General features: G+C 42.7%; 1 protein-coding gene across 2 annotated transcripts in view; it reads left to right on the forward strand.

The window, feature by feature from the left end:
* znf236 (zinc finger protein 236) overlaps positions 1-12,003 on the forward strand; it is a 51,873-nt gene extending 39,870 nt beyond the window's left edge. For both annotated transcript variants that reach the window (XM_080897247.1, XM_080897248.1), the window contains exons 30-32: positions 1,189-1,318; positions 4,187-4,360; positions 10,643-12,003. In XM_080897247.1, the coding sequence (XP_080753373.1) occupies positions 1,189-1,318; positions 4,187-4,360; positions 10,643-10,764 (426 nt within the window). In that variant the 3' untranslated portion in view covers positions 10,765-12,003. The remainder of the gene's footprint in view (positions 1-1,188; positions 1,319-4,186; positions 4,361-10,642) is intronic.

The raw sequence follows: 12,003 nt of genomic DNA on the forward strand, positions 1-12,003 counted from the left end.
ATACTGAAAAAATTAACTGCACACTTACAGAATACCCAATCCGTTTTTGCTTCAAAGCAAATTCCTCCGGAAATATCAGGAATACAGATACATTAATAATGTGGTACAATTGTACAGTAGTCCACTGTCATAAATCACTGGAGCTTTTTAAGCTGCAATAGAATATTTACCTCAATTAATATATAATAACTCACTGCCTTTTTTGCCAAAAGTTAAGGAGGTGTCTTTTGTGTGTATATCAGAGATAAATCTACAGCCAGGATAGCTTACAGTGTAGAAATGGGAGACTGACTAGCCTAGCTCACGCCAGATGCAACAAAATCACCCTATCAGTTATTCAGTGTACACCATAGTGTGTTTTTTGTCAGCTCTTTTACTTTTGTTGCTATGATACTAGATAGTCACAGAATAAAAGTGTCACTGCTTAACTGTTAGAGCCACAGTGAACAAAATGTTCCTCCAAACATTATTTTTCATATCAGCAATGTAGTGTACTTGCAACCCAGTATCGTGATAGCCTCGAATTTCATTTGCTACATGTATGAATATTCAGAGGGCTGCACTATTGACTTCTACTTCATTAGAGTTTAGCATTTGTACAGCTAGGATGTAATAGCTGGTCAGTGTTGGTTACTTGGAAAACTGAGTACAAAGTGTTAGCATAAGTAGTGTTAGATTTCCTTGATAATACAAAAAAGCACTACCACGGTACTAAAACTAGCTTAAAATGTTGTCTGATAATAGTAATATATAAATAGAACGTGGAGCACAGAAATGTGAGAGGTAATATATCTTCAGTAATTCAGAAACGATGACTACCTTACATAGATTTATGTCATTGAGATCAGTACTCCTGATCAACACTGATCTTAATAAACATTTACTGAGATGAGCATATTTTTATTAATCCTTTATTTATCCAGGTAAAAAATCTCATTGAGATTAAAAATCTCATTTCCAAGAGAGACCTGGCAGTATATTAATACTGGGTGTAATTAATCTCCTTGTGTTGTCAAAGCAGCCCTAATTCTCTGTGACAAGGTCAAAGGATGCTGCTAATTTCTTTGAGGAATACAAATACAAATGATGAAATACAAATATTTGTGCAGGTTTTTCGCACTGATGCTGTGAGTGCCTGTCTGCTGAGGACAGAGTTAGACTGTAACTGTAAACTCATTTTATCTGCAGGAACATAAACGAGTGCACCAGCCGGGCCCGTCACCCAGCTCCCAGAAGCCCAGAGTCTTCAGTTGTTCCTCCTGCGTAAAAGCCTTCGCCAAGCGCAGTCAGCTGGAGAGACACAATCGAACGCACACAGGTGACAAAACACTGTCGTTCATTATAGTTTAAAATCCCAAACCCTAATCTGACAGTAGATGTAAAAGGCTGAGATGGTTTGGACATGTTCAGAGGAGGGGTGGTAGATAAGAGGAAAGAGTCTGCTATTGTTTTAGAAATACAAACGACCGTGTATTTTCTTTAATATTAACATCATTTCAAAGCTTGAAGACTTATTTATTTTTCGACATAATCGCCATTTTGGTCGATTTTTAAACGCTGTGGCAGTTTTATAATACCCATGTCATACCCGCTTGCTGCCACTGTAGCAGAATCGCCTTCCGGACAAATGTTCTTTCAACCTTGGCAACATGTTGTAGTCACTGGGTTGTAGTACAGGCCGTTTTAAAAAAAAAAAAAAAAGTAATATGTAATAAATAGTGTTGTGTATATACAGTTGAGTTATTGCCCATAGGATTGGTATTGCACAGTGGTGGTCCATAGAGGAAGTGGGAGGAAAAAAAAAAAAATTGGGGGGGGGGGGGGGGGGGGGGGGGGGTCCAGTTATGGCTTTGGGAAAGAAACTGTTTTTGAGTCTGTGGGTTTTTGTGCTGATGCACCTGTAGCGCAGGCTGAACATGTTGAAACCAGGGTGGGAGCTGTCCTTGATAATGTTTGCTGCTCTGCTGAGGCTGCGGGAGGAATAAATGTCCATCAGGGAGGGGAGAGGGCAGCCGATCATCTTCTGTGCTGTCTTGACCACACTCTGAAGCCTCACTCTATCCGCCTTGGTGCAGCTGCCGTACCATACCGTGATGCAGTAGGTTAGCAGGCTCTCAATGGACGAGCGGTAAAAGGTCAGCAGCAGGTTGGAGTTCAGCTTGTACTTCCTGTGGACTCTCAGGAAGTGCAGCCGCTGTTGGGCCCTCTTGACGACCGCTGAGATATTGTCTGTCCAGGAGATGTCAGCAGAGATGAGGACACCAAGGAACCGGAAGGTGTGGACCCTCTCCACACACTCCCCATTGATGTAAAGGGGGGCCAAGTCAGTGCTGTGTCTCCTGAAGTCAACAATGAGCTCTTTGGTTTTCTTAGTGTTCAGTGCCAGGTTGTTTTCTGAACACCATGCTGCCAGCTTCAGGACTTCCTCTCTGTACTCTGCCTCGTCTCCCTTTGAGATGAGTCTGACTACCGTGGTGTCATCTGCAAACTTGATGATGAGAGTGTTGTTGTGGGTCGAACTGCAGTCGTGGGTGTAGAGAGAATACAGGAGGGGGCTCAGCACACAGCCCTGTGGGGAGCTGGTGCTCAGTGTGCGAGTGAAGGAGAGATGAGGGCCGAGTCTTACAGTCTGGGGCCGGTTTGTGAGAAAGTCCTTTATCCAGGCACATGTGAAAGGAGGGAGGCCAAGAGTGACCAGTTTGGTGATGAGGCTGTCCGGGATGATTGTATTAAAGGCTGAGCTGTAGTCCACGAAGAACATTCGGACGTAGTTCTGCCACTGCTCTAGGTGACTCAGCACAGCGTGGAGGGCTGTGGCGATGCTGACAGGTACTGTGAAACACTGGAAAAACTCAGACGGGCATTTCAGAACTGGAGAACAGGAATACTGAGCAAGGGCGTAAGCATTCTCCACGACACCGCGCGTCCACAAGTCGCCCGTCATAAATACACGGTTGTTTGTATTTCTAAAACAATAGGAGACCTTACTTTTGGGATTACCCTCGTACATTAACTCCTTTGTTGAGACTAATAATATGATTATTGAAAAAAAGTGGGATTTCAAGCAGTGTGTGTCATATTAAGCAGCTACAATCTTCCCCTTTCAGGCTCACTAATTCAAAAACTTATGCAAAGTTTATAAGCACATAAAAAACATATTTCTGTCCTATCTTTCATTGGATCTCTCTCTGCTGGGTTAGCTCATAATTTTGTGCTGCGGGGTTTGTTATGCTTTATCTTTTAGCAGAAAACCCCCCAGAAATGTTCCACTTCCCCTTTGCTCCCAGCTTACGACTGACGTTTGTCACTGCTTGTTATCTCATGCCTAGCTTAACAGACGTGACAGGCCCTGAAATGAAAAATGTTTGAGGAGAAGCGACTCTGGTTGTGTAGCCCTGAATTCCTTAGGAATAGGAGCTGTTTCTTTGGTTAGTTTTGTACAGCAAGTTAGTGCAAAGAGTTGTAGCTTAAGCATAAACAATGTAGGCATAGCTGCTTTGCCTGTGTGTCAGAAGATGTGAAATAAATTGTGTCTTGAGGGGAAAAAGAATATGATTTCTTTACATGGCCATTATCACAATAGCATCCAGCTGCTTCGGTTCAGCTGGATGCTGATTTGTTTGTTTCAGCAGGACACGGCATTAATACGTGAAGAGTTTTCTTACATCTGGCGTACTGAAGGGTCTGCATTTTAGATCCCAGTAACTGAACTGCAGGAGACTGCAGCATTAAAAACACTTGCTTTAGGTTCACCATCTCTCCTTAATGAAACCAGAAAATCACCACCTCTAAATGCACACTCCTACAGTAACAGTGACCTTTCAGCACCCTCATCAAGGACGCAGCGGGTTATGGCAGTTTAATTTCGACACCTAGAAAATTACTCACAAGAGGAAACATGTCAGGATTTGTGTGGCTTTTGTTTCCTACTCAGATTGTAGTACACTTTTGTTAATAACATAGCTTGTGAAAGCAGTTTGTGCACAATGCAGTTCACTTCACAGCTGCTTATTTACAGGAATAAAATCCTTATATCATTATCCATCAATGGGAGCGTTTTGTTCAGCTGTTTGTGAATCAGAGGAGAATCTTTACTAAGAATGTACACAGTATGTGTGAGTTTTTGAACATATTGGGGTAGCATCTGTTGATACTGATTAAACTGTGGGCCTGTGTGTTACTGCAGGTGAGCGGCCTTTCAAGTGCACTCAGTGTGACAAGGCCTTCAACCAGAAGAGCGCTCTGCAGGTCCACATGGTCAAACACACTGGAAAGAAGCCATTCAAGTGTGAGGTGTGCAACATCAGATTCACCCAGAAAAGCAACATGAAGCATCACATGAAGAGATCGCACGGCTACGGTAAGCGCCGGGTGTCACGGCACTAATTAGAAAAAAACCCGCATCTCTCTCTTGTTAGATTCTCTTTCAGTCAGAAAAAAAATGTTTCCAAGGTCATTGAGGAATTTAGCGCGTCACAAAAAAGTCTTTGTGTCTCTTAGTGTCAAGGTTACATTTCCTACACGGTGGGAATGGTGAACATTAAAAGGTGTCTCTGAGCGCTTAAATGATTGAAAAGCACTACAGGCTGTCCCCATTAGAAAAAACACACACCATCTCTCATCCTCGCATGTAGTATCTGTGGGGCTTCACTTCATGATCCTTCTCATTAAGAATGAGTTGTTAGAATGCCAACACTCAGTCTCATCAAACACACACACACACGTGCAGTCGCCTTCATCTTGCAGGCTTGGTGAAGCTTCACAGCAGGGGAGCTTTGCTGAGTGGTCCATCAGCTGTTCCCAGAAGCCTCCACTTTGATATCTATCATTGACATGAATGTTAATTTATTGTCTTTCAAAGTTTACCCCAAGACTAGGGATGGGTATTGATAAGATTTTAACGATTCCGATTCCATTTTCGATTCTGTTTAACGATTCGATTCTTTATCGATTCTCTTATCGATTCTTATTTTTAAAAAAGGAGAACATGTCGATTAGCATGTCGATTCTAATGGTCGATTAGCTTAGAACTTTGTTTTTTATCTTCTCTTTGAACAAGATAGAAATTTAGGAGTAACATGGCCTTACAAACCCAACAGTGAGATCTTAAGAGATCCAGCCTACGGCTCTTCAATGGGGTGTCACAGGGTCCCCAGGAAAAAAAATGGATATGTAAAATAATAAAATAAATATTCTCCTGTAGCAATAACAAAGTGTAACATAAATTATTCTGTAGCAATTACACAAGAATATCCAGTAATGTCCCTGCCTACAATTAAACACATTCACTTACCAAAGTGAAATCGGGGGCATCTGCTGTGGCAAATGGGTGGAAGCCTTTGACCACAAACTTAGTCACTGCTCGGTGACATTCGTCTATCCTGGCCTGAAAGGAGACGCTACCGGTAGACTGCAGTGAGAACTGCCAGCATCTGAGCCAGCCAGACTCTGTCTGTCTCTCTCATCACGGTCACCTAAATGCACAGTAATGGCAGGTTTTGTAATAAGGCAGATCGCGCTAACATAATATGCACTGTTAGTTGATTATTTACCTGCCGCATTAACGGGAGAGGACGTGCAAACGTTACCGCTGCTGCTGGGTTGAGATTCACGAGTCCGGAGCGGAATTAAAAACACGACATTCATTTAAGGTCATCACGTGTTTTGTGAGCAAATGCTTTTGCATATTCGTAGTGTTTCCTCCCTTAAATGAAATATCTACTTTGCAAGTATTGCAAGTTGCCCTGTTGTCATCCGTTCTCGTAAAGTATAACCAAGCTTTTGAGCATTTGAGCCACTGGCGCCGTGTTTCCTGCCGGGTAAATGACGCTCCGCAACGTGGTGACGTCATTCGGGGCGACTGGAATCGATAAGGGAATCGTTTGCAAAAATGGCAAACAATTCCAAGGAATTGAAACAGTGGGAACCGGTTCTCAACAAGAACCGGGTTTCAATACCCATCCCTACCCAAGACCCTCTTTTGTTTAACCTTGGACACATACACAGTGTTCGCTGTTCTGGGAACCTGAGCGGTACATACTGAGGAGGGCCTGAGGAGGAGAACAGAGCTGTCAGATCTGTTTAACAGAACAGCTTATTTAACTTGAAATCCAGCTCCGCAAAAGGTTCCTGCTCTGTACCCTCTGGCTGAATAAAGAAAACCAAGTGTCTTTTTCAAAGTTGTTTTTTTACTTTTATAGTTATCCAAATCTTAAAGACATGCCGAAATTAAAAGAATATGTTTTGAGGTTGACTAATGTCTCATATTTTCAGAAAACAACAAAGTCACGCAGCATGAAATGCGTGACTGATTCTTGCTACAGTGCAGATAAGACACAAAGCAGCCGTGTCCACGCACTTGAAAACTGTGTTTTCAACTTACAGACACAGCGTGTGCAAATCACAGCGACAGGGCAGAATATTAATGTGTGATTCAAAACGCAGCCACCTGCTCTTCTTTGTGTTAGCGGCCTGGCTTCTCAATGAGGGTTTTTTATAAGCTTTTCATCAACATCTTGTACAAGAACGGTTAGACGCTTGTGTGGGACCATGTGATCAAGGTACAAACATTTGAGTAAAGTGACAGTTTTCAAGCAGTATACTGTCTTCAGCACATCTTCTTGGTTTTTCAAGCTGAGATTCATCTCCAATGTCCTAACCACTATTTTCCAGGTGGCCAGTAAATCTTGGAGCTTTTATTTGTCTACCTATCTCATATCATGAGCCAGCTGTATCAGTACACTGGAATTTAGAGGTCTTTAGTGAACTTAAGTTTGTCAAATACGGGGTTTAGTAGTAATAATAATAATAATAATAATAATATAATGGATTGCATTTATATAGCGCTTTTCAAGGCACCTAAAGTGCTTTACAATTCCACTATTCATTTACTCTCACATTCACACACTGGTGGAGGCAAGCTACAGTTGCAGCCACAGCTGCCCTGGGGCAGAAGCCTCGCTTCTGCCACCGCTTCTGCCATATCGCGCCATCGGCCCCTCTGGCTATCACCAGTAGGAGGTAGGTGAAGTGTCTTGCCCAAGGACACAACGACCAGGACAGAGGAACAACCTCCTTCTAAACGTCAGTAAGACAAAGGAGCTGATAGTGGACTTCAGCACTAAGCAGGAGAGGAACTACCAGACCCCCGTCATCAACGAGTGCCCAGTGGAGAGAGTGGACAGCTTCAAATACCTCGGAGTTCACATCACGCAGGACCTGTCATGGTCCTGTCACATCAACACCGTGGTGAAAAAGGCCCGACAGCGTCTCTACCACCTCAGACGCTTGAGAGACTTCCAACTGCCCTCCAAGGTGCTCAGGAACTTTTACTCGTGCACCATAGAGAGCATCCTGGCGGGAAACATCTTAACCTGGTTCGGGAACAGCACCATGCAGGACAGACGAGCTCTACAGAGGGTTGTGCGGTCAGCTGAGCGCACCATCCGCTCCGAGCTCCCTGACCTGCACTCAATCTACAGCAGGCAGTGCTGGACCAAGGCCAGGAAGATCGTGAAGGACCTCAGCCATCCCAACAACAGACTGTTCTCTCTGTTGAGGTCAGGAAAGCGATTCCGCTCCCTGAAGACCAACACAGAGAGACTGAGGAGGAGCTTCTTCCCGCAGGCGATACGGTCTCTCAATCACACACCACACAGTACTGACCCACACATATGGTTCTTGCACACACACTGGACTTTCTGGACTTTGGTTTCACTTCATCACTTAAATGACTTTAAGCATATTTGCACTGCACAAGACATAATGTGGATTGTACAACACTGGGCACTATATTCTTCATTTCCAGTTAATACTTGTACAGCTGCTGTTATTGTGTATGTGTGTGTGTGTGTGTGTGTGTGTATATATATATATATATATATATATATATATATATATATATATATATATATATATATTCTTCATACATTTTTATATATTTCTATACTGTGTATTGTGTATTTTGTTGTACAGTTATTTTATTTTCAACTTTAATTTATATATTTTATCTTATTCTTTCCCAGTTAAATTTACCCTTCATTCTAATTTGTGTTGTACAGTTATTTCATTTTTAACCTTAATTTTTTTATATTTTATTCCTTCCTAGTTAAATTTACCCTTTTTAATTTTTCATATTTATTTCCTATCTTATTCATAGCCTTTTCCTTTTTTTTTCTGTAGGTCACGAGCAGTTGTCTAAGCATTTCACTGCATATCGTACTGTGTATGACTGTGTACGTGACAAATAAATTTGAATTTGAGAGAGCCCGGGGAACAAACCGGCGACCTTCCGGTTACAGATGCGCTTCCCAACCCCCTGAGCCACTGTCGTCCCCACTGGTTTATAATCAATTATAACCTGATTGTTTAATATAAGCAAATGTTAACATGCATGAATGGATCAATTAACTCACTAACACATGTAATTCTTTAACCTTAGCCTGAATAAAGGGATGATGAATACAAAGGAACAACACTGAGTGAATGAATTAAACCATTAAACAGATTTAAAAATGACAAAACGTTCATCTCATTAGAAAATATTTGTTTTCTTCAGTCTTAAACACACTGTATCCAGATCGTATAACCACAGAAAAATGTCTAAAAATATGGATTCATTTTCTTTGATTTTCATTTTAGACCTGACCCACAGGAATCTTGTTAATAGACTCAGTTTAATGACCACTTTACATCAAATGGTCCTTAAGTTCCTTAATCTATTTAAAGAGAGAAAGGTTGTCATGGTGCTGTTTGGAGTGCTTATATTCACCACATGACACGCACAAGAGAAAGGCAAGACGAGAGCAGTCTGTGTTAATAAGGAAGATTTATTAACACAGACACTTGGCATTAGGAAGTTTAAGGCCACCGATTATGGACTGAGGAAGGTTTGCACGATGAAAAGACAAAAATCAGTAATTTAATAAAATTCTAGTAGCGACACTGTCTCCTCTTTGTGTGTCGGCACAACACTGGTTCTTCCCAAGAGTTAGGTGCCTTTTTTAAGCTTGAATAATTCATAGATCAGTATTAAGTTCCAACTCGCACTGGAACAGTCGCAGCTGAGTGTGAAGCGCTGGGAATGAGAATTAGCATCTCCAAATCTGAGGCCATGGTCCCCTCTGTTCGATCTATGTTCCTACCCTCACCTATGGTCATGAGCTTTGGGTAGTGACTGAAAGAACGAGATTGCAGATACATGCGGCAGAAATAGGCTACCTCAGAGGGGTGGCTGTATTCTCCCTTAGAGATAGGATGAGGTGGTGGCCATCCGGGAGGGGTTCAGACTAGAGCTCCTGCTCCTTCACATCGAAAGGAGCCAGTTGAGGTGGTTGGGGCATCTGACAAGGATGCCTCCTGGGCGTCTCCTGGGTGAGGTGTTCCAGGCGTGTCCAACTGGGAGGAGGCCCCAGCGCAGACCCAGGACACGCTGGAGAGATTATATCTCTCGGCTGGCCTGGGAACCCATTTAGTGTTCCCAAGCTAAAGCAGGTGGCCGGGTAAAGGGAGGTCTGGGCTTCTCTACTTAGGCTGCTGCCCCTGTGACCCGGTCCCGGATAAGCAGCAGAAGAAGATGGATGGATGGATGGAAGTGTTAAGTGCCTAACTTGGAAAGACCTTCAGAAAGCCTGGCAAACTATTGCTCAAGACTATTTTATAACATAAAAAAAAGTCTGGCTGGAAACATAATGTCTACATTCATGACCCTGCAAGATCCCCACACGTGGCAAAGTTATCAAGTCTTTGTCCATCGACATGTTGCAAGATGTAAGAAGGTGACAGACTTGTCTTTTCAAAGTCATCTCAAAATGTATGATGGGCACAAGGACTTTGAGTATTTTTCTCATGACCCCTTTAGAAAACTTTTACTTTATTCTTTGTAAAACCACAAGAGATGAAGGACACCCCCCTCCCAAAAAAATCTTTTAATCTTTTTTATTTTTTTTCATTTTTCATTTCAACACTTTTCAGTCAGACTTGAGCATTGTTTCAGTGAGGAATAAGGGCAGAAACACTCCTGACAGCCTCGATATGATCTGACAGCCTTTTCTTTTTGCTCTTAATACATTTTGTCATTGTGAAATTGAAAAATTCAAAAAGAGCTTTTAAAGCAGAAAGCTATATTATATATTTTAATATGAATACTTCCTAGTATTCCATCTGTGACTTCACGCAACTGCAGGCTCATCAGCAAGGTTAAAATGTTCAGGAAAAAAATGGAAAAATTTGTCTCTTTGCTATTCGAGTCATGTGTCTGCTTCAAAGAGTAAGATTCAGCCCTTTCTGTTCTGAAAAACAGTTTTCAGCCTAATGAATATTTGTTTGAAGTGTTTCAGATAATGAAATGATTCTAAAATATTAGTAAAGGACTGTGACACGAGTCTCAGGTGCTGTTTTTTCAGACTGAAGGCTAACAGTGAGGATGAGGGTACATTAAAACAAATGATGGAACAGCGCAGAGAGGGAAAGGCTGCTTTTGATTCTTATTTGCATGACAGCCACTGGTAAATTGAGTCAGGCATCAGAGCTGATGGTGCTGCTCTACCAACGTGTGTGTTAATGTGTTTTTGCCAATGCTAAAGAGAATTTCACTGGAAGAATCGTGCAAATCCACTCATTTTTTCCCTCTTTCTGCTTCCAGGTCAAATACAAGATGTGCCCCTGGGCCAAGAGGAAGCGGCGCCTCGGGTCGAGGTGACCCCTGAACTTGACCTGGAAGTGGTTCCTGAAGCAACAGGAGACTGGCCGAACGTCTTCTCCTGACCGCAGCCCGCATGACTGCCAAGTATCAGAAAGCACTGCAGAGTCTCATGAGCACTTACTGGCTAAACAGCAAAGCTTTGCCAAACACAATAATCCTCTGAAAGGGGCTGTGTGGCTGAAAACGGATTTGAGGCCCTACCATCAGCTGAAGTGAATAGCGTTCATCATTTCTTTTCGTTACTGTTCTGCTCGGATCTCGGCATTCATGTGGATGTTTCTTTGACACCTGGCACCCAGCTAAGCTTTGTTGCCGACCAAATGCACCTCTACTCTCCGGCCTACTTCTGCAGGGCAGTGGAGCCCCGCCACCTCTCAGAAATTACTCAAGAAACTTATCAAAAAGCCCTTCAAATTCCCCAAATCCCACTTGGATTGTGCAGCTACAATCTGAACTGGGAGAACTCCATGGCCCACCCGACTGTGGACAAACACCCCCATAGCTCCTGTCTCCATCTGAAAATGGGTCCGAGCTGTTTCAGAAGGACAACACAAGGAGGACCTGCACAATATCAGTCAGGTGGTCTTAATGCTGTACATTCAAGTCCTCTGTCCTTGTAGCGGTCCCTGGCTGTTTATTCAATTCAGCATCAAAGCAAGGGGAGTCTGGCTCCCTCTGATTGGCCTAATGACTTTAATCCGTTCTGCTGCGGTCTGATTGTCATCCGTATGATAACCGCTGGAGAGGTTTGGTTCAGGGAACACAGGCATCCCAGATAAGTCTCCATTCTGGAGACAGAGGTCTCCCTCTAATGCCGGCCCTGCTGGAAATAGAGGAAACTGGAGCGTGCTGCAGAAACTTCCTAGCGACCAGTGTCGTCTCTTCTTCGGTGGTGTGCTCACAGGGAGCTGCAGGCAGCTTACCGCTGTCATGGCCTAAAAGCAACCGTCTTACAGTACATAAGACAGAAAGCACTTCTTTTCTACTGGTTTACTTTTGTCATATTTATACTGTACATATTTCATCTCCGAGTGAAATGTTTATTTTCGATTGATGTTTTAGTTTGAAAACAGCGGCTCACTGTGAAAGCTGCGCCATTTTCCAGATTCATGATTGAGGACTGCAACACTTTTTCTTTACTGTCTCACTTTGTAAATAGTGTAGTTAGATGGGGTATATTTTTTGATGAACCACCACAACACAGATTATTGGATATATATAATTTGAGCATTAGGTTGCATTTGTTATGAAGCAAAGCCAATGTACAGCTGTTTCTTCTTCTTTTCTATTGTCCATAATAA

The sequence above is a fragment of the Rhamphochromis sp. 'chilingali' genome (assembly GCF_963969265.1).
Source record: "Rhamphochromis sp. 'chilingali' genome assembly, chromosome: 11".
Taxonomy (NCBI): Eukaryota; Metazoa; Chordata; class Actinopteri; order Cichliformes; family Cichlidae; genus Rhamphochromis; species Rhamphochromis sp. 'chilingali'.